The 24174-nt window shown below is 37.6% G+C and overlaps 1 protein-coding gene across 1 annotated transcript in view; it reads right to left on the reverse strand.

Moving 5' to 3' along the window:
- tmem8b (transmembrane protein 8B) overlaps positions 1-24174 on the reverse strand; it is a 49082-nt gene that overhangs the window by 20083 nt on the left and 4825 nt on the right. The window contains exons 2-9 of the mRNA XM_015000495.2: positions 22228-22417; positions 21301-21508; positions 17843-17976; positions 16671-16939; positions 13285-13667; positions 3368-3464; positions 2025-2148; positions 153-295 (exon numbers count right to left, since the gene is read on the reverse strand). Of these exons, the coding sequence (XP_014855981.1) occupies positions 153-295; positions 2025-2148; positions 3368-3464; positions 13285-13667; positions 16671-16939; positions 17843-17976; positions 21301-21508; positions 22228-22417 (1548 nt within the window). The remainder of the gene's footprint in view (positions 1-152; positions 296-2024; positions 2149-3367; positions 3465-13284; positions 13668-16670; positions 16940-17842; positions 17977-21300; positions 21509-22227; positions 22418-24174) is intronic.

Here is a 24174-nt window from a genome sequence, read left to right on the forward strand (position 1 = left end):
AATAAAAAAGACATTAGTAGATGACTTCATCTGAATTTAGCTCATAGTGGGAACAAAATCAAAGCAAGTAAAAAAAAAAAAAAAAAAAGAGTTGTTCTAGTAAGTGGCCAATACACAGAGCTCTGCAGCAGCTCCTGCACATAAATTGTTACCTGCTTTGCATTCACATGCAGCATAAAGGTAGTTGTTGGTTCGCAGGAGCTTGCACTGTCCATATGTCCCGCAGTCATTGATGCATGGAGTAAGGTATGCACGCATATAAACCTCTGCAGTTACATTGGTGCATGCTTCAAACCTGAGGGAAAAAACACAAGCAGGCAAAGGAGAAATAGAACTGAAATTTGAGTCGGCAATGTTTTTTTTTTTTTATTTTTTTATCTTTTTCAGTAAGTACCATCAAGGGTCTTTTATTATGAATGTGCTTTATTTTATTAGCAGTTATCTTGAAAGGCTAAATAAAATCCATGTCATTCTTTTTTTTCTTCTTAGTATTGCAGAAAATGTCTGTGATTTCATGATACTCTTCAAATGCCAACTAACTGCTTACAGATATGCTTCTGTCTGTTCATAGCAGCTTTAACTGATCCCTTTTTGATTTGTGCTTTCAACACATAAAAATCATCATGAGTACAAGCCAAACACACTGCCACTTTTCAGCTGAAGCAAGCCTGGACTAATTTAGTGTGTGAAATGTAACGCACCGTTATGTGACTGCCATCACCATTTCCAAACCTCAGTTAGGCTCTCAAATGAAGATAAGTACAAGTCCCACACCATCTGTTATCTGTAATGCAAATTCAACTGGAACTCCCAAGAGATCCTGCAAAACCTAATATTTAATTCAATTCCTTTCAGATTTTTTGAATCATTAAAGATTCGGCAAAATTGCTCAATCTGCACAACAATAAAAAAACTTGGAAAAATTATTTTGTTGAATAACTTTATAGCATTTTTTTTTTCCATCTTCTTTCCGCAACGTCTCTCACGCATACTTAAAATAAATCCTTAGCGAAGAAATTTGTGTACTTATTGAATTCATCTGCAGACCACAAACAGTTGGAGAGAACATTTGATATCATAAGATATAATAAGATATGATCTAGTCCACAAACAACATGAGCTGTGCCCTTTACAGAAAGTACAACATACTGACAGTTTGGTTCTGCTTGATGTGCTATTGCTGGTAAAGATCCAGTCTGCACCTTTTATACTGTAATGGCATTAAAATAATCACAGCTCACCTTTAACATTTTAGAGCTGATCCGAAATGTATGTATGACTGAATCATCATACTTACCTTACATTTCTTAATGTACAACACAGACATACTCTTCCATGTCATGTCCATCTAAAGGCCAAATTGTGCTGCCAGATGACAGCTGGGAGAAAAGTATGTTCCCCAAATCACTGGGCTAAATTATTAAATTTGGTAAACAAAGTAGCGACTGTTTGAAGATGTGCTATAAAAATACTTTACATCCTGTGTTGTGATTGTCTTCCTGCAGAACAGAGCAAACATTGTCTCACCGAGGTTGCTGTGGGGCGTTGGGACCGAGGCTGTGAACTGATTATGAGAACATCAAAAATTTATGAGCAACAGTCAACCAGCTCATTTCAGTGAATTTTTGCTTGTAAATCCTTTTTTTTTTTTTTTCTTTTCTGGGTAAATACTCCTGAGAGTACACTTTATAGACTTTTTTCCACTTTAAAGGCCCAGTTAGATATTTTGGGAAATGTGTTTATTCACCTTCCTGCTGAGAGCTGGAACAGATGACAGATACCTCGCTCCTGTGTTGTCAGAGGGATTCTGATACATACAGAGCAGTTCAGGCCTGTTATTCTTGTCTTTTGCTAAGTTCAACTGGAATAGCTGTCAAAAACCTTAAGACCATAAATAAAAAAATGCCATTATATGTCTTATATTATGTTTGTGTCAAGAAAGCAAATATGCACATACGTTTGTAAAGATGTGATTTCTTTGCAGCTGAATTAAATTTCGCTGTGAGACACCATAGTAATCTTACCCATGTTCAGTGGCACATAAGGAGCGCAGACTGAGGTACCAGGTTCCTGTTTGTGGATAGGGAATTCTCAGTTTGGTAATATTAGAGGACACGTTGACAGAGAGGAAAAACCCAGCAACTGATTCTGATTGGAAAAAAAGAGAACACCAATAAAACTCTATAAACTTGTTGAGTTACAAAAACACAGAAAATTAAAACAAATAACTTGCTGTTTCAATTTAAATTAAAAATTCAGATGTTTTTGCCTAAATTTCAAAGTATTCAAGTTTTGTTAATCTTTGATGATGGATGAATAAATGATCAGAATGGTGAAAAAAGTAATGAATGTACAAATTGACAGATGAATCATTTGAAGGTATGAAAGATTTGTTCCAACTTCTATTCTTTACGCATCTATATCTGGAAACTGTGAAGGAATCAGAATTGGTTGAGTTTGACTTTTTTACTGACAAGGTCAAATAAATCCAGTTATAATCCAGTTTTACCCATTCATTTTTAAAATAAAAATGACATATTGAAATGCATTCAATTAGCCAATATTCAATTTGAACAAACTAAACAATAGAATCCATATCACACCATCCCACATCAAGCAGATGAATATATGTAACTTTTTCTCCACAATGACAAAAAAACACTGATTGTGACCTCAAAAACAACATTTAAACAATGAAACTAAACTATTGCACTTAACTGTGTGTTCAGCTGTGGCCTGAATGCACAGTCTCACAATTTTGTCTTATTCCTCATGAACTGCATCTCCACTTATGTACAGTATAACCAAATGTCTGAAGGGGACTTGTCACAGAAGCTACTCTCATAAAATGTTGGACATTTTAGCGATGACTTTGATGGGGGTTTTGATGTTGACTCAGTGCTCTGCTGCCACATTAAACACTGGAATTACAAACACCAGTCCAGTCAAAGTTTTTAAATCAGGGAAAATTTCTCCAATTGGTGATAAAAAAATCGACAAGACTCTCTGCACGAGGGGTTTCCTGACCCTTCATGCACTCACTTCAGCAGGCAGAAATCCCACAGCTTGTGCTCCTTCTGCACCAGTCGTTCAGCTGGTCAACCACTGGTGCTTAAGATGCTCTTACTAGAATCTATTTTGATAGTTGCCTCTGCAATCTGCTCTGTGTGTACAATTTAAAATGCCTGCATGTCTAAACATGGTGGTCGGACGGGTGAATTGTAGTCTGTGAAAATGACAGATGGTGTTTAGATTTTTCCACCGTTTTAAAAATCCAGTCAAAGATGGAAAATATTTGGTTACTGCGAGCTCTGGTAGGAACCCAAAATATTCTAAATTTATTTTGTCACAGGGTAATCCAACGTACCTGAATCACATTTTAGCGATGAATTTTCTCTCAAGAAGAGAGGCATTCCATGATTAAGACAGCCGAACACAGTCAGATTTGCTCCTTTCAGCGTCGACTGCAGGGAGAAGAAACAGAAGAAGATGCCAATCATCCATACAACCATCAACCATCTGCTGTCGTCTTGGCGGTGAGCTCATACTATTCATGATTACCTTAGGCCTCTGCTCCCTCAGCCATGAAAGAATATACTTTAAAACTAACAAATCAAGTGAAACCGCTCAACGTTTGTCTGCCAGAGGCACCTAGATGAAGATGTTGGCAGTTTATCTCCTCACAGCATCAATTATACAATAACATGCTCATGCATTAAAAGGAAATTCAGAAGAATTATTCTGGCGTTGGAAGCTGCATATGCCGATATAAAATAGCTCATGCGGTAGAAACAGAAACGGAGGCAATCAGATTTAGTGTCGGCATAGAAACAACAGGACAAAAAGCAGTAATAAAATAAATGTATTCATAAATTATCAGAGGGTATTCATGCATTTATCTGACACTTTACAAGTTGTCTTGTCCTTTCCTGTGAATAAAGCAATGAAGTGGTTTATAACTAATATAAAATCTGTCCAACTAAATTATTGTACTGGGTAAGCACCCTCAGAAACAGTAAATGTCATTTTGTCTGAGATAAAATAAGGAAATCACGGAACAATTCTCCAGCTATTAAATCCATTTACTTGTATCCAAAGGGAATGGGGACATCTTAAAGCAATTATTTCTAGGATTTATAAGATTTCTCTCACCTCAACATAGCAGAAAATAAGCATAGTATATATCGAAGGAGCTGGAAATGTTCTTGATTAATGCAATGACAAACACTTTGCCAGGTGCTGAGATTTCAGGCTTCCTAAACTCACCATCTGGTCTGTACTCTCTTGTTGGTTAAACTAAATCAAGTCCACTGGCATTTTAAGACGATTCCTCCCCCTATGCTTCATAACAGCTCTACCCTAAAATCTGAAGATGAAGAATTAAGTAAGAAACGCTCAAGTGAAAACTGAAAGTGTCTGCCAGACACTGGTCAAGAGGAAGCGAAGGGGTAATGGTTTCTTGACTTTTGATACAAGCGTAAATATCTTTGGTTTGTGCCCCTGTGAATTTCTGCCAACCACTCAGAGATTCTTCATAGCAGAAAGAATTGGAGTCAATTCCTTCAAGTCAAATGTCATATCTCTCAACCAGCAAAAGGTGGACTACTTCCTACAGGCATGGGGTCAATCAGTACCTCCGGAGGCGTAATTTGAAATATGCCCTGTGTTGTTCATGAGTAATTATATAGTGAAGCAGGGATTGGGGCCTCAGATGATGAGCAAAGTTCTTGATTTACTGGTTAATCTACCTATGGTTGTGACAAATGGACAAATGACTGAAAGAACAAGATTCCAGATACAAGCAGTTGACAGCCCTCTCCTCATCTCTGAGGGAGAACCCAGCCAGGGATACAGAGGAAGTGTTCAGAGGCTCATCACCAGGTTGTCATTCTTGTTGTCCTTTCGAGTTTTTTCAGGCAGGTCCCGTTAGGGGGGAAAACTCAGCGGAAAACCAAAAACTCATTGGAGGGACTATAAAACCGTTCTGGAACGCTCATGGATCCATTGCCGTAGCAATTCTCAGATATAGAGATGGTTGGATGGATTTCACATGGCAGACATGAACCGTCATGGTCTCTTGTAGATCAATTCTGCTTATGCTGCCTCAGCCAGAAAAGCCCTGATAAAGGCCCTGTACAAATTAAAATGGGTATTCTGCTTTTTTTCCCCCCCTGCCCCTTTCTCTCTCTTTTTTAAACTGACTGATTAAAAAAAAACTACAGCACTGGACTGATGGAAGTATGGACAGACCAAGTATCAGACTGGCAGGTGGAGAGATAGGTAGACAAAAAGATATAGGGATGAAAAACAGATTGGTGAATAAAAGGATGGATAGATGGATGAATAGATGGGTGGACAAACAGATGGATGAATAGATGATGATTTACTGAGGACTCAGATGTATAATATCTCCCACTGAATGAAGCCAATCCAAATGAAGATGCGACACCAAATATGGAATTTTACACATACAAGGAAGCTACAGTCAAGTATAAAAATAAAGTCTGTTGATTTAATTTCATTTTTCAAGAAACTGCACCTACATCCATCCCCCTCACATCTCACAGAAAGCCTTCTGCTGAAAGGAGTCAGAATTTCTCAGGGCTGATCTACTGTCGAACTCTACTATCTTTACAGGAGATCATGTGTTGGGCAATCCCTTCTCTTCACTTGTCGTAAACATCCTGGTTCACCGGTAAACACCGGGAATTAAGGAAGCGAGATTATCTCAAGATATACATGATTATGTTGCGCATTTCATCTTTCTCAGATTTATTATCGGAACTCCCTCGGCGCGGGTGAAACCAGGAAACTGTTTTGTTCTGAAACTCTGCTCTGCAGATCTGTGTGGTGCCTAAATTAAGATTTTTACGATAACTTCCGAGGCTCCGTTTGTCTTCCAGGTTTATCTACCTTTGGCACTCCATATCTGTACTATCCAGATACAAAGGCCAGCTCTTTTAAGGGGATTTAACACATCTCATAAAATAGCTTTGCCTCCAGGCCATTTCGCTTTTAATTAACCATAATTTCTGGTTCTGGTTTAAACCCCATTATAGATTCATGTTTGTAATTTTACTGCTATTTACTTATTTATTCTTTTTGCTTATCCTATTATTTATGGCCCGTGCATGTAAAGCACTTTGTAGCATTGTTGTAAAACATACCCACATCAATCACATTTAACAGTGTGATTTATATGCTGGATCCATTATGCATCAGTTAGTTATGATGGCTGAATGTGAGTGGCAGAGGCATAATTCAGTTTGGAGTGCCATCTACCAACAAATTACTAATCAAGGTTTCAGGACGAGGGGGGAAAAAACGAAAAGAAATTTCATGAATAAAGCAGGAGAAGAATAACTTTTTAATGCATAAATAGGTGAAGGAAATCATGCAGTTTTGCTTTTAAAAAATTCAGCCCACCACAACCGCAAAGTTGAAATGCATTATCCGTTCAGCATATATTCAGCATAGCTGTTTATGTCCACAGCTAAACAAAAAAACAAAAAGCAATCTTGACTTTCACCTAAATAAAATCCAATTCGGCTAATTAAAAACTTTAAAAACCATAATCTGAATATGTAAAGAGTATGGGCACCACTCCAAACCAAGGAAAATATGTTAATATTGCTAAAGACTTGAGAGTGAGGTGGATGTTCACTTTCCAGCAAAACAATCACTCCAAGCACAGAGTTGAAAATGGAACAGCTTAGATCAAACCATATTTGAGTTAGGATGGCTTAGTTAAAGTACCGACCAATATCCAAATAAGAACACTATTTTTTTGCAAAAAAAGATTGAGTAAAATGTTTACCTCTATTAGCAGCAAAAATTGTTTGTATCTCCCTTTATTTGCTGAATGTAAAAGCATGCCACTTCAGTTTTTAATTTAAGCAAAAAAAAAATGTTAAAAGCTTGTAATAATCTCCTTCTACTTCAAAATTATTTGCCATTTAATTTCTGTTTATCACATTACATCCAATTAAAATACAATGACAATGTCGAAATGTTTTAAGGATATGAATATATTTGTAAGGCATTGCATGTGATTAAAAGCTGAGCATTTCGATGTTGCTTAGTAACAGTAACACATCCCAGGCTTTTGATTATACATTTCCATCTGAAAAAAGGATAAAGTAATGGATGAAAATCTTTCCTATTTTTACTTTTTTTTAAAAATTCACATATTAATAAATGAAAGTTATCGAACCAAACCCAAAACAAGTTTTCCAAAGCAATTTTTAATCAAATAAAAGTAAAAAACATACTTGAAACCGTTCAGGCATATGACTCCCACCTCTGACGCGCACCACATCTGTTCTTATGCAGCTTTTACACTTGACTGCAATCACTTGTGAATTATTTTTTTCACTGGACATAATTAAGAAAGCGTAAGACAGCCTGTCTAAGGTCTCAGTGGGGATGGTGTGTGTGTGTGTGTGTGTGTGTGTGTGTGTGAGATAAAATCAAGTCAATATGGTAAGAAAAACCTCCAACAAATTGTTTAATAGGATTTTGTCAAAACACTGACTATGCCAGAGCAACCTAACCTCAAACACTTTGAAAAGGAAAGATCTTTGACTAAAACATTATTAGAGGAATTTGCTGATCTGATTCCCACACATATACACTTGAGTGACACTGCTCCTTCAGTTCATATGTTTAATTTATTGGAAGCCCAACCTTTGCAGCTAAGACAGTTTGTGAAATTTCTTCAAGGTTTAAGAGTCTAATTATGTGAATGTTTGATTATACTTCCAGAAGTGCATTTGTAAGGTCACACACTGATGTTGGACTAGAAAGCCTGGCTTCAAGTCTCCACTCTAATCCATCCCAAAGTTATTCAGGAATGTGGAGGGTTGAGGTCATGTCAAGTTCCTCCACAGAAACTGATTCATGTCTTTATGGACTTTATTTTGTTCACTGGTACACCTTCATTATCAAAGAGAGAGAATTATTTTCCCACAAAGCTGGGAAAATAAAATCATACCATATGTCCTGGTGTGCTGAACCCAATTTCCTAAAAACTTCTCCACGCCTTAGTCTCCTCTGAGCCAAACTTTAGACTTGATACAATGTAATGCAGCTTTGTACTACACTTGGTGATGTGAGCTTTGGATGCAGCTGATCAGGCATGAAAACTCATTTCATGAAGCTCACATACTCTTCAGCTAATCTGAAGGCCATGAAGTTTTTAAGATCTTTATCTCTGCAGACGGTATGCAACCTCTCTGCACCCTGCACCTCAGCCTCCACTGACCCCACTCTGTGATTAAATGTGGCCCATCACTGAAGCAGCTCCTGCTGCTTCAACTTCCTTCCACTTTGTTTTAATAAAAACAATTCACTGAGGAATTTTTAGTAGTGTGAAAAGTTCACAAGTGAGCTTATCGCACATCCTTTAACTACATATTGTTAAAATGCACCTAACGACTGCAAACAACCCAGTCTTTCACACTTCCTAAAGTTTGGGCTAAAAGGTAAACTTTTGATGAGATCCAAGAAAAGCAGACGTGATGTTTCTTTATAGAGGTGGGTGACCCTCATAGAAGGACAATCATCAATGCAGTTCTCCCTCAGTCACGCTTTTACTGTAGAGATGCCAAAGAGAAGCTATTACTCACTATAAGGTTCATGTCAGTCCCCTGGGAAAAATTCACTGTTCGAATAATAAAGTGTAGATAAATTTTTTTTTTTTATTGTGCCATAAGGAAAACTGTCAGGAAACTTGATAAAACAGAGATTAAACCATCAGGCTACAATTCCCATTAGGGTGTGTGCAGAAAAAACCATGCAGAGCAGTTTACCTCACTTTACTGAAAAAGATAAAAAAATGCATCATTTTAGATTTTACTGTTATTCTCACAGGAAACTGCCGTCCAACCAGGACACAAAAGCTAAGGATGTCAGGATGATTATCACATTGCAACAAACGATTCAATAAGCCGTTCAATAAAGTTGAAGTCCATAATTTGAAAGACCCATTATTTTTTATTTTTCAGCAATTCAGGAAGCCTTAATTTGCTACTTGACCTTTGATTATCTTGTTGATGATCCAATTTAAACCAAGCTACAGGAGTCACCTTAAATTTGCCTCTGGAAATTTTATGATACATGTTTATGGCACTTTTGTTTATGTCTAATTTCTTGCATTTTAAGAACTTTTCTTTGAATCTCTTGTGCTATACTTCTTCATTTGCCAACTCATTGTTGTGGTCTCCAAGCACAGCTTGGGAAAAACATCTAAAGGACAATAATGTAGTCTAAAATAAATGCTCTCATTACGCTGCCTTTAATTTACCCCTCTGCATTGCCCTACCAAAAGAGTCCTTTTAAAAATGCATCAAAAGAGATTAAATCAATAACCGGACACCCGAGGAATCAGTGGAAATAAGAGTCATACACATCCCTTAGGCTCTCTGGAACAGAGGTGAATTTAAATTACACAAAAGCTTCAGCTCTTGTCCTCAAAAATCTTGCAAATCTGCTAAAGTCCCCCACCAGCAGCTGCTGACTAAACTCTGAATTTGTGACAAGCAAGAGACAGATCATCACCAATAGGGAGAAATTTGTTCATAGATTTTATACGATGACACTGTCTCTGAAAAATACATCTTACAGTTTGGAAAACTATCACACCACATCACAACACTCAGTCCCTGTGACTTCTGCAAAAGTAAAATATGTTTACTAACTCAGGCCTAAGTCGAAGTGTGCTCTATCCCTTAGTTCTTTGCATGACAGGAATGCACTAAAACTGCTTGATTGGTATTGTTTCTCTGTAAAAGCACTTTGAATTGTCTTTGACTGAAAGGTGCTATATAAATAAAATTGCCTTGCCTTGCCTTGCTTATCCAAAGTCAAAATAGCACACAAAATGCTCTCAAGGCAGGCAAAGCACAATTATTGTTCTGTTCAAAAATATTAATTCCTACTTTTTTTATATTCTGCTTCTAAAGAAATAGATTTTGCTTATATCTTTTTACTTTTAAAGGTGACCGATTATGCTTCCTTGAACAGGTTAGGATAAGTCCATGGGCTAAACAAAACATGTTCATTACATTTTTTTTGTTTTGTTTTTGCAGAAAATCATTGTTAGATAATGGGATTTTAGTCTGCTCTGTTCTGAGCTCCTTTCAGAATGATATGCTTTGGGGCCTTTTGTCACTCAAGATAATCTGCTGCTGGCCACGCCCCCAACTCAACATTTACACTCCCACATAAAAATGGCTACAAACTGATGCACAAATATACAACCATGCAAGTTTGAAAAGCAGAAGTGGAGCCTCCAGTATAACCAACAGGAATGTAGCAAATTAAGTGTTTGAATATGCTAAATAAACTAGAAGTCTGAAACACAAGAAATACTTTTAGCATTAGGAAAGTCAATCTCAAAGAGTCATTAGCTGAAAATGAAAAAAAAAGAAATAATAATAACAATAATTAAAGATCAACTGAAACATGTTGCATCATTCAGGTGCCGTCAGGTTTTCACAGTGGAATTTGAAGAAAAACGTGCCACAACAACTTTTCATGAAGTTAAATATGAAAAATGTATAATGAATCCAATGAATTTGATCATGTATTAATAAATAATTCATATCCATAGAGACATAATTGATTTAACAATGAAAACAAAAAGCCTAGTCTACAAGTTGATCTCCTTGGAAATGACAAAATCAACCTCAGTCTCTGAAGAAGCAATTTATTGACTGTCAATTATTTCTATTTCCTCATAAGTTTTCTGTTTGTGTTTGTATCCGACATTTTGGGAAATAGTCCTGTTTACCTTCTTGGCAGGGGTTAGACTAAAAGATCGATTATCAATTTCATCTCTGTGTGTGTAGTGGAGATGAAGGATGTGTTTAGCCTTGCCTATCGCAAATTCTGACAGCAGAGAGGAGCAGCATGGAGGCTGCAGTGGCATTTCAACAACTTCAAACCTGCCATGCACACATGCTAAACTACTTGGAATTATTTTCACTCAAAATTATTCTTTTCACTTCTGATTTTGTTTTTAAGCGGATGGTCATTATGCCTCACAGATCTTCAGGCGACAAGATTATTGTATGCTTTTTAGAGCTGAAAAATGTCCTTGAACAATACATTTTGTGCCTGCACAGATGTGAATCTGATAGCAGTCAAACTCCTGGGAGGGAAGCAAAAAGAAGGATATTTTCTGAAATGTCAGGACATTCCTTTGAACCAAACAATCTAAAAGATTTCCGTTTCATGCCTAATCCTCTGCGTATTTCAATACTTGCTGGCTTGATCTCTATTATGAATGAAAAGTTTAAAACTATCTGGCAGCTTTTTTGATTCCCTGCAGATCTTCAGAGGCACTGCAGGTGCATTCTAATGCCTCCCCTGTCTGACAGATGGATTTTTGCATTTTGTTTGGTCTCATTTAGAGACATATGTCACAGCTCTGACACTGGGGTGTTTTTATGTGTGACCTTTTTCTATTCCCACATCAAGTCTGTCCTTTACACCTGCATCCAGGCATCTCAAGTGCAAAGAGGTCAACTCACAGAAATGTGGGTCACTTCCTTTTGGCTTGGATTTGTATAGCACTTTATCAAGTCAAAAGAATCCAAAGTGCTTTACACTACAATTAGTCATTCACCGATTAATAGACACATTCACACATGGATGGTGGTAACCTACATGCTAGCCACAGCTGCCCTGAGGCAGACTTGCAGAAGTGATGACTGATTGTGTGTGCAGTCTCACACCATCTTCACAGCTGCGGTACGTACTAGAGTTGCTCAACACCAACAGAGTTTGCAGGGAAACTGCTAATTATGTACAAATAATTAATGTAAGCATCAGAAACATGATAATATTAATGTATCCACATACATGCAATTAATACTTCCACATATATACACATCTATAAGTGTACACTTCTAAAAATGTATCTATAAGAGATACATTTTTATGTATCTCTTATAGACTACAGTTTCAGAACATTCTAGCAAGCCCCTAAATATGCCTCTGCATCCAGCACTGGTGGAAATGTTCTTTCCCCATCAGGTCTGCATTTATTCACTATAAGAGTGTTTTATTTACAACAATGACACTTTTTATTCTTAATATTTATGGATTTTTATGTAAAAGCATCCCAGTTTATATTTCATGAAGTCCCACTTCCGTCATCTAAACATTATTTTTTTATGCAGAATGGAGAATCATACTTTTTTTTCTGAATATTTAAATGAGCTGTGCCAAAGAAGGTGGCTGGCATGTCTCCATGTGTGCTCAAATTCTGTTGATTAGAATGGAAGAAGAAAATGTGCTTGAATCCATTAGTACACACAATTTCATGCATCAAGAGTTATTTGGCAGCACATTGTTTTCTTATTTAAGTTTTTCAGCCGGAAATCCACACCCCACTTTGTTCATGTGGCCCCTAATTAGAATCTGATCTTGTGTAAAAGAAAATAGATTGATGGGCAGATGCACAAAACTATTAGTGAGGGCTAATTGTTCACAAATCTGATTTAGCATGTGCTCCAAATTCTGAAAGTTGATGCCACTCTCTTGTAATCCAGATTGTACTATTCACTTCTTTGAAAATGACAATGCAACGCCAGAAACTCCTCAGAGTTTCGAAGAATTTCTCATCAGGTTAAAGACTGAAGCTCCTGTCGAATCTTTGACGTACCTTCAGTTTGGGCATCATCTATGTCCCTTAGGCACAAAAAAGCTTTTTTTATGTAAAGGTTGTCATAGATTGCTACATATTTCCCCTAAATTAAAATGATCAGATGGCATTTACAGTATCCCTCTTTAAAAAAAAAAAAAGATTACTTTTCCATTTATCCATCCGTTCGGTTTAAACATTTCACTCACAGTCATGAAGAAATAAAAACAAAATAGCAAGGTACCCAGGGGCGTACCTTACCACTGGCAATTATGACGTGAAAAGGTGAAACATTTTTCTGTATCTGTAAGCGAATTCTCCAGCAGAGAGAACTGTGATCATATAAAAACAAGTGCCAATCGCACCCATCTGCTGGAATTGGAGGGTGGGAGGCTCCTCTATTTAGGGTAAACTGCTTTGCAAATATTTAACAAAAATAAAGCAAACAATAGAAGCAAATCAGTTGCAAAATGGAGGAGATTGTAGTGCTTTGTCAATTTGTCTGTCACAGCATTACAAAGGTGGCGATGCAGCGTAAACCAAAATCTTAGATTAGTTTCTACAGACAAGAAGTGACATAGGAACATATCAATTTGAAAATTGAATAATATAAAATATATTATTCTGGAACTTACCAGATTTAATTTGAGCTCCATATTGAGGACCCCTCCGCTGTCTAAAACAGGCATCAGGTTGATGGCGAACACAGCGGCCCGGTCAGGTGGAATGGATATGTTTGGACCAAAGAAGACGTAGAAGTGCACAGAGAAGGTATCCAGCTCATTACGCAGGGTGGGGCGGATGGGCCAGCATTTGTTCGTGTCTGCAGTGGGGGCGAGGTAAATGATGCTGTCCTCTGAGGTGTGCAGGTGACTAGCGTTCTGAGCCAAGCCAGGCAGCGATGCCATCAGCAGCGTGTCTGAAAGGGAGAAGCCCATCGCTGTTCCAAAAGACTGAGGCATGTTCATGGATGAGCTGGACTGCGCTCGGTCCTTCGATGAGCTGGGTTTGGAGCAATCTGATCGGGGAAAGATAACATTTCAAAGAGGTTAAATTATTGTCTTTTGCGAAAAAACAACTTTTTTTTTATTTTTGTCACATTTCAAACAAATTTCGTCTAATCTTAGAAGTAGCCAAAAGATCTACAGTAAATCCAGAGGAGCTCCAGAGATCTACAGCTAGGCTGGGACAATGTGTCCATATTAAAACTTACGGTACTGTACTCAATAAATGTAGGCTTCACAGAAGAGAGGCAAGGCCAAATCTTTTATTGCATAAAGGACATGAGTCCCCTTTAATGTTTGCCTTGAGCTATGTAGGGAAAATGGCAAAAAAAAGTGTTCTGGCTAGATGAAAAAAAAAAAACCCTAACAGTGCAGAAGTTGGTAGAGAATGACCCAAAACCATTGCAACTGAAAAGTGAAATACAGTGAAGTATTTGGTTGTATTATACAAAATGTGAACGTTTTCAGAGTCATTCCTACATAAGTTCAGCATTCAGTGACATTTTATTGGCTTTAAAATCTTAGCGTTAAAGTTACATTTGTGTAATAAAAATAATCAATAAAATGAAATGTCAAACAAAAACGGAAAGGAAGACAGTTGAAAAATGGCTCGAAGTAGCTAAATCCTACAAGACGTTTCAAATGACTGCCTTCAGCTGGCTTCCAGAGCCACAGACTGATTCTTAATGAGACATAGATTCACTGTAATTGCTAACAGTACGCTCTCTCTTTCAACACAAAGCAACTCACTGCAAAATGGTCATTGATGACAACTGCCTAGGAAGCATCAAATACCAGCAGTCCTCCAGGGAAAAGCATTTGTCAAAGGATTTTCTAGCTCACCCTCGTTTGCATACCGTTGTCTCTGAGGAAGCGTGAAGGATTCTGACATGTTAGAACAGCTGAAGCTCATCTAAAAATACCTAATAATGCGTGCTCCAGAAAATGATGAAGACCAATATGCAGAATAAAGCCAATAGTTATGTTGGTTTACGTGAGGATGGCTATACAAAGAAGGGTTGTAACCACATGTTTCATGATATTAATAATTGAGAGAAAAGTCTTTGTCTTGCTTGAATTCATAGCATAACGGATGAACTCTCTTCTTTGTCCGATCACCCAGGGTAAAACACCTGCAGTGAAAAAGCTCTACACAACAATGATAAATAATAAATTGTAACCTACTTTTTTCATGCACCGTCTAGCCATCGACTTTGCTTTTAAACTGGAACGAATTCAAATAAGGTTGCACATTTCCATCTCAGACGCATGTAGCAACAAAAATTAAGATTATCAAGCAAAGCATTAGGAGGTGAGAACTCCAGATGGTCTCCCTTCTGAACCTGAGGTGTTCCTCAATTCAAATCTGCAAAAGGTCAAGTAAGATCTGGCTGCCAGGCAGGAGGAGAGACAGCGTGTGAATAATTAGTGTCTGTGTTGCCATGGTCACAAAGTGCACGGCACGGCGTGGAACAGAGGGGGAGAATTGCTACATGGGAGTGGACTTCCCACAGATTTGTGAGCCATCCCTTGTAGGAAAGGCATAAAAATACCCTAAACTCCTTAACAGCATGTAGCAGTTGCCTGTAGATTATTCATCCTTTTCCCCAGTCCCTGTTAAACTATCCTGCACTGTTCTTGAACACGCTTCTTTTATTGAATTGAAGGAATCTTTCCTCAGTTTTCCAAGTGAAACATGCCTATCACCACCAGTTCCTCCCAACAACCTCCTCACTACATTTCTCATGATTCATTGCAACATGCAGGAGAAGTATTTCAATGTAAAACCAAAACTATGCTTTTTTTTAAATTATGACCAGCAATCTGAGATGCTAAATGTGCAATGATAAAGAATAAAAGCAAGTTTTTCTTGAACAGTAAGGGTTTGTCTTCGTTAAAAATAGTTCAAAGACAACATACCTAATTAACACTTGATGATTTTTTTGTTTTGCTTATTCCCTATCTAGAGATGGAATAATGGCAACATTTTTCCACTTACAGTTTTTGTTTAGTGGACATGGACACAAACTGTTTTGATTAAATTTATGAACAAAAAAAGAGGTATGAAATAGTAGTCTGCAAATGTCTTTAAAGAGATAGCAAGTTTTTATTTAACTACACTAACATAGTATTCATGCTTTTCCACAAAAGAACAGCTCCAATAATTATGTCTTTACTTTTATTCTTATTATCAAATTTTATTTTTCTATTATGGAATTAAGGTGTTTTAAAACTGTGAAACATGTATATTTGTGTCCATGCCATGACTACAAATGCACTGCAGCCCACTACTGACTTGACACAAATTCATGCTTAGTCAAGAGTGCTTTGCATCAGTTTGTATCACTTTGAGAAACACTTTATGATCAATTTGTTATACACAGAGCACTAATCTACAGATACAGCGGCGTATTACTGATTATCACTCAGGAGAGTTATGCACCAGCTCTGATACTGACTGCCAGCAGGAAGATGTTGTTCTATATGTCTGGGATCAACGAAAACACTTTAGGATTAAACTTTAATGGCAACATTTTTTTATACTTTTGGGAAAACATAAATGTTCACTTGGCATAAACAAATGTATAATCTTCCGGAAGAAGCGGTTTAATTAAAAACTTAACTGAGTGTTTCTGCTGAAAAATACTCATGACATGGTCTGGAATGAACAGCAGGTTGAATCTACATTAGCCTAGAGACATGCAGATCAGGATTTTTTCAGACTAGTACCGATTTCTTATTTTCTTGGAGGCGTTTTTCTGCTGTTTCCAATTTTTAGAAATTCCACTTGGTTCTTTTTTCACATGTTCCTTTTTTACTCCGTTGTGTAGGTGATGAGCCTTATTTTCTGGAAACACTGACTGATATAGCCAAGAAAATGGTCAAAAAAATCCCTTTTAATTGTTCAAACAGCTTAATCACAATCTCCACCAAACATCTTAAAAGAATCAGAGGTGCTAAACTATGATGTTAAAAAAACAAAAAAATACAGCTTATTCATATGTATTCAGTCTCACCTGTGACTTGCACACCGATGCGAAAGTAGACGTCTGAGTTGCTCAGATACCTCTCAACGAGGATGTAGTACCATTGCTCCCAGGCAGGTACGAGGGTGACTAATTCACACGGGTTCCACTCCCTGCAATCGAGGGCACTCGAGTTGTGCACCGGCGGCGCCCGCGCTCTCATCTTCAGCACCACGGGACAGGTGTCGCTGCTTTTGTTTTTGGTGCTGCAGTTTACCAGCTGAACCTTCACCTTTGATATATAATTGGGAATGAAAACCCTGCACAAACACAAACAGACACAAATAACCACATCCTCCGTATGAACAGAATATTGTACACATTAGGATATGTAAGACAAACACAAAAGGCATTTCAGTGTTGCCGGGAAATTTATATAGTGACGGTTATGAATAAAATCAGTTTAATCAGAATTAATCCTGGAACAGACTCTAAGTTTTGCAAAACTGGTACTCTAAAAAAAAAAAAAAAAAAAAAAAGCTGGATGAGTGATTTGTGTTGAAACAACATGCCTGAAAAAATGAATTCATTTATGCTACCACTGGATGTTCAAGGATCTAGATTGTGCTGAAATCAAGTTTAGATTTTAATTTTGATGGAAGTCATCTTCAAAATAATTTAATTGTAAAAAAAGGAGTTAATTTTATATTATTTGCTCAATTCGTTGCTTATAAATTCCAATTTCATGCAAGTTTTGTCAAGGCTTTAAAAACATTATTTATGAACCTTCTTTATAAAATATAAGCAGCACTGTTAAATTCTTTGTTTCAGATAAGCTGTGCAGACATGTGTCTCCTTATGCAAAAGGTTCTTACTTTAGACTGTTCTTCTGTTGCTTCAGAGAAGTTGTATTTTCTACAGGGACATCCACTATTTAACAGGAGGGTTGCAGTGAATGATGCATATTACTAATTATAAACAGTGACTCACTCACTCTATTAGCAATGCATAAGGATAATCTAGCAAGAACCGATTCATTTTATGACCTGATCCAGTGACTCAAAATGGTTTTCAGTTACAAAGTGCCATTAAATTATGTCAGCAAATCGATAAAAACAAGAACATGGTTTTAGCAGAATTCAAAAGCAAATAAATTCAAAGCAAATAAACACAATCCATCCTCACACTTGCTTTTTAAGATCCGACAAAAAGAAAACACTCACTTGTAAAGTGCTGATCTGTTATGGATTGGGATCATCTGGTCAATGAAGTATCCAGGATAAAGCACCGAAATCCCAATCAACTTCTGGACGATGAGCTGTGGTTGGAACAGGTACTGGCATTCCTCAGACAAACCCTGAAACAGCATCACAGCAGCAGTTTCAGTCGGTGTTTCATCGGTTTTCTCATTAATATTCCTCTAAACCTGGTAAAGAGAAGATTAGGTATCATTCAGAGGCCAAAAATTCTCTAATGGACTGTGTGCATTAAGCTTGTCAGCCTCCTGGATTAATATGACTCTGTCCTCCTCCTCTCCGCTACACAGCATAGCATGCACACCCACCATTTCATTTGTGTTGCTCTGAACCATTAATGCTTCAGAGATGAGGCAAGCACCAAGAATGACTTAAAAGCCAGGAGTCCATGTGTTGCTTCCACACACGGTCCACTTGAAAATGTGTTTGGAAAAGAATAGAACCTGAATGTGAAAGGACAGGTGTGAATGCAAAATGAGGTCTTGCATCCCTATCATACGATCACTAACCCCCTTGTGCATAAGCAACAATTACCGTGGTGTGTCATTACTCTAGGAGCTGCAAGGGTGACCTCTTGATTTATTACAGCCTGTCCTCCCGACCAGCAGCAAACGTCTTCTAGAGCAAGCTGGGTTTTAATTAAGACTCTTTCAAAATGGATTTTTCAAATCTGGTTGCTTTACTTTGTATTGGGTGGCAACAGTCTTAAGTTTGACCATCTCGAACATAGAAAATCAGTAGTTTACTTTAGGCAGAATTTCTGGGGTTTTCTTTTGTTCTTTCAAACTCCATTAGAGCCACGAAGAACCAAGATTCCCTGAAGAAATCCTGCCTAACTGTGTTATTTTAATGCCTTTATTCAGACATGCCCACAGAGGCTGTGCGTTTTTCAGGGTCAACTCTGGGGTATACAGTCAGTTTAAATTCAGCGTTACCTGAGCAATCTCATGCAACAGTGCTGCAATGGATGCAACCTTAAAAAGATGTATGTTAAACTCAGGGCTCGTTTCTGATTCCTTTGTTTGTAATGTACTTTTGTTGCTTACCTGACAGCACTGACTTCAGTGCGGGGTGACTTAAATACAATCCTATCTGTCAGCAGCTCTTTAAAGAAGATTCTTCCAGTAGCTGGTGTGAACAGATTTTGCACATTATTCCACCAATAAAATTTTTATAAGAGGATCTTCCTGTGCACAATTTATTAATGGGCCATTAATGTTTTAGGTTCTCACAGAATTGTTCATCTACTGGAACACGGGCACCACATGTTGGATTCCAGTTGGAGGTTTTATGAAAAGCCTGAGGCTATGCTATTCGTTTTCCTCAATTTGTGAAAGTCTACAAGAAGGTTTCAGTCCTAAGTAACATAATCACACCAGCAGGTGGCGATAGAGCAGATATAACTGGGATTGAGATTCAGAAGAAGAGCATTGGTTAGTGAACGGAGGTCCAGCTCTCATGGAAGTGGTGATTGTTGTAGCTCTTCTGTTTTGTTTTACCTATTATGATTGATTGATTTTATTAATCCTTTTCATAAAAGCAACTTTTAATAATAAACAATTTTACTTTGAAAATAAAAGATCTAGTGTTGAATTTTGACTTTCTGCCATTCTGTGTGATTTACATCACTGCACTTACTGTCATTGGAGTGTAAGATCTTGTTCTGTCATTATAGATCACTTGCTGTGACCTTCGAATTAAATTTTGCCCTTTTGACCGCTCCTATTTTTTTGTTGTTGTTGTTTTACATCTTGCAGCAGTCAGCTAAGACTGACTTACGCAATCTCTTGAGTGTTTGATTTACATATGAAGGTATTTAATCAGTGATGTTTTAAACCACAACTTTCCTAATTCAGTCAGCCCAACACACTGGGCTGAAATGGGAATAAATCCATGAAGATGAACTGGAACAACAAATGTGTGCAACGGATTTCCTGAGACAGAACCAACAAAAATCTAATATTTATATTAGAGTGACTGATTTATTTCTACTAAATTAGAAAGTGGAAAAATGCCCGATGACATAAGCTGCCATCATTCAGCTACCACAAGAGCAGGGCTTGAGCAGACTCAGCCAACGGGCTAATACATAACAATTCCCAATACTACTTATTTCATGGCATAAAACTGTGCTTCAAGAGTTTTAGTCTGATATTTTACGTAGAGTTGAAAATTCTTTCACAGTTCAAGATAGTTTACTAGAATTTGATGCTTTAACAGAGTTGGTACAATAAATATCTGAAAGTAAAAATAAATAAAAATGGGGGATTATGTGAATGTTTTATGAAACCGTTTAATGTTCAGCACCTATAGTTTCATTAAAGTATGTATAGATTCTTCTAACAGCAGTGAGGTGGTAGTTATTAGTAGAAGGTGATTTCTATCATATGAAGGTCAACACATATCCATCAATAGCATTTTCTATTGACTTTTCCAACACACATATTTGATCTTTAAAATATTTGGACAAATAAGTTGCTTTATTTAAAATAAAGCAACTTTATTTGCATCACAAATAAAGTTGTGCTTGAAGCAGACGACTGCTTCTGAGGTAGAGTTCACAAGCAGTCGTCTGAACTCCACCTATTGCATGTAGCAGAGATTTTTGTAAGTCAAAGAACCAACAGCTAAAAGCTGCTTATTTGTTCCCTAGAATGCAGGCTGGATCCTCCCTGTTCTTTCTTTTCATCCTTTTCAAGTTGAAATCAACCGTTTTTCCTTTAAAATTGCTTCACAAAGCAGAATATTTGTATTTCTGTATATAGGGTGTAAAAGTAGAAGCTTTTCCCATTTTAAGCCACGGTGGCTTGCATCCCCAATGCCCCAAAAAGAAAACCAATTCTTCTGGGCATTTGATGTGATGGAGACTTCTGATGATATGTTTGATTGTTGTGTACTAGGTGCACTTTTGCCAGCCAGTGAAAACCACAGAGCAAGCACAACAGAGCACCGTGCTGGCCACAAATAAATCACACGAAATGGAAATCAGCAGGTGTTTATGCAGCCAAATAGGAGAACAGGATGAGATAAAGTAAAACTCTCTGATACAGTTCTGCTTCTTTTGACTCTGCACCACAAGCTGGAAAACGAATCCTTGGAACTACTGACATTTTTTCTTCTTTTTTCATCCATAAAAGGGAGTTAAGCATGCATGAAAAAAATGGTAGTTGATCTCATTAAAATTATGTTACCAGTCACCACTGACGAGTAATGAGCAGCATAAGAGTGACTCAAGCATCTAATTTGCTGCCTTTAAAAGCAAACGCTTGATGGGAGATTTCCACAATTCCGCCATGTTAACTGCAAGGCTGCAGCAACTGCAATATTGGCCTGCCGGGTCAATATCAAGGCAGATTTATTCACAGCATGTGTTTGTCAGTGGAGCTCTGGGAAGTCAGTTAGCTTTGATAAATGCCCGGGCTCACCTTGACTGAGATCTTGCCCTCATCCTTGGGTAAATGTGCGGCTAAGAACCAGTCTCCTGGGAGAGGACTAGTCACATTGAACGCTCCGGTTGTTCGGTTTGGAAGAGTCCAGGTCAGGGTCACGGCGAAGGACCCTGGGACGACCGTATCCCGAGGGAAGCGGGTGTAAAGGGGGTTGATCACCGGAGGAGCTCCTGACCTGAAATACCTATTAATAGCAAAGCCACAATTCAAACTAAGCATCACTTGGATGAATAAAAAAGGGAGCAGCCTTATGGGAAATTGATATGCAGTGTGGTGAAAAGCATTTGTCCCCTTACAAGTTTGTTCTCACACAAAACGGTTTTATATCAGCCAGAGATATCCTGAGGAATTACAAAATACAGTTTTCAAATAATTTCATTCATTCAGCCAAAGTAATATGGCTGTATGTGAAAAAGTAATCAATCAGGGCTTGTGGAATCTTAACTAAGCTGAAACAGCAAGGTTAAATCAGGCATTTCATGAATTAACAAAGGGGGCAATTATATTTTCATGTATGCTCGGTGGGTCTGAATAGCTTTTGACCAATGGAATTTGTCTCATCTGTAGGGGGCAAATACTTTTTAATGTCTCTGGAGGCACTTCAGCTGTGTGAGCACAGATGGCCGCTATAAAATATGAATAATTCAAATTGAGCATCACTGTCTATCCTTTTTATTAAAAGATCACAAGAAATTTTGCAGCCCTCACCATAAACTACGATAGAAACAGATATGCAATATTAAAAGTTAATGCTAATGCTTTTACAGCAGCTCCTTTATGATTCTGAGCTGCTGGTAACAGATGACCTTGCTCAGATAACCAGCCTGCCCTACACAGGTAAAAGTCTTATGATTGTCCACTTATTCCCTTCAAAAGGACATGACTCTGAAGTCATTGTCTTACACTGTCACATTGCGGTTTGGGCAGCTGTCTCCAAACGTGCCCCCTTGCTCCTTGAAGGTGATGAGGTTCCAGACGGCCATCATTGTGTCTTCAGGCACATTGAAGTGGAACAGCTCCACACTGGCGAAGGAGTTGAAAGCATTTAGCTTACGAGGCGTACGGGTGAAGTAATCAGTCACAAAAAGGCAATCTAGGGAGAGCAAAAACAAAAACATGAGTAAAGCACTTGATCTGTCTTTGAAAATCTGTCCAGTTAATTTGTATGTATGCCACATTGTTTCTGCTTGTTGTTCTATTAACTGGATTTTTACCTTTAATTTCTCAATATCAAAAATTCTGACACCACAAAGCAACACTGACACCGGCATAATTTTCTGCACATGCTGTAAGAGTAATGGTGTATTCCTTTCTTGTTCATAAAACAAAGATGGAAGAACCTTATTCTAGCATTTTATCCAACAATAAACTGTGAGTGGTTTAACATTAGATACTGAGCAAAAGGATTTTTCTGACTTACAAACCAGAGATTGGAGGTTTGAACTTAGGATCTGGGCACCACATAAAGATTTAATCAAAAGAAAGAAACTCTGAAAAATTGTGAAAAATCCAACCATAACATTTTCTGAGTAGAGAAAAAAAAAACATCCCAAGTTGAGGATAACCGTTTCCAAAAACCATTGCTGGTGTGATCATTACCACAACTAGAAATTCCTCCAAGATAAACATTTTTATTGTTAAAATTTCAAATACTAATCAATGACTTCATGAGTTTATTTTATCTCCAGACTGGTGAAAGGAAAGACAGACATGCCATTTAGGAAAGGCAGAAGTTCATAAGTCCTGGAATAAAGCCCAAAATTTTCAACAACTGAAACTGAGATAAGGAAGACTGGACAAGGACACAAATTCATCAAGTCACCATGACCAGCCAGGAGGATAGTAAAGGAGCAAAATGTATTTTTACAATGATCGCTTCACTCCCTGAGTTTTGTTTATTTTATTACATTTCTTTTTGTGGCACCCCTGACAGTTTCCAGTTAAAGAATGAAAAATTTGTGAAAAATTAATGAGTTAAAAGAAGCAACAAAAGAGTTTCAAAATTCCTAAATGTATCGTCATCTCATTCCTACAGTTGAAAGTCTTTTTAATGAGATACCAGAGAAAGTGTGAAAGTGACTAGACTTCTCTCTGACTACCTGAAGCACAAAACACTGTCATTGCCACAACTTGTACTCCGTACTGATGGTCAGCTGGCTGAAAGAAGGCAACTAGACTTTACCCTCACTTAATAAAAAGACAAATTTTGTCCATAGACATTTGTATAGCGAGAACTAATAGTTGCCATACACCCTGTCAGTCAAGACCAAAACAAAACGAACATTTTTAAAATCATTGCTTTAATGGTAATACCATAATTATTGCTGCAAATATTTAAAGACAATCTGCCTGTAGCATCTAATTAGCAAACTAATCTAATAATAGCACTCCAGACTAACTGGTTGTACTTGTTGTGAGCCTAAGTTTTTACTACAAACCCAGGCTTGTGTGCATGCAAGACCTTCAACTGCACGGCCCTTCTCCAGTAAATCTGACGATGTGATTCCAAGTTAAACAGACAAACAACACAAATGTGGAAACTGCAGAGATCCATCTAAATGTTAACTCATATAAAGTTTGCAGGCAGGGTGAACGGAAGTGACAGATGGAGGCACAGGACAAAACTCAGCTGTTTTTTTCTTCTCTACCCCTTGTGCAGACGGGAAAAACGTTCATATATTTGCACAGGAAAATGTTTCTTGTTTTCTGATCCCTCTCATTTCCTCATCCTTGGCACATTTAAACACAGGTGGCATTGTTGAAACTTTCTAGAGTAAAAAACTTTTTTGGTTGAATCTAAATGTAGCCAGGAATTTTACAGTACGTTCTCTCAAGCAGCACAATAATGAG

This window comes from Poecilia mexicana, unplaced genomic scaffold (assembly GCF_051168715.1).
Source record: "Poecilia mexicana isolate PSO_F unplaced genomic scaffold, ASM5116871v1 scaffold_9, whole genome shotgun sequence".
Lineage (NCBI taxonomy): Eukaryota > Metazoa > Chordata > Actinopteri > Cyprinodontiformes > Poeciliidae > Poecilia > Poecilia mexicana.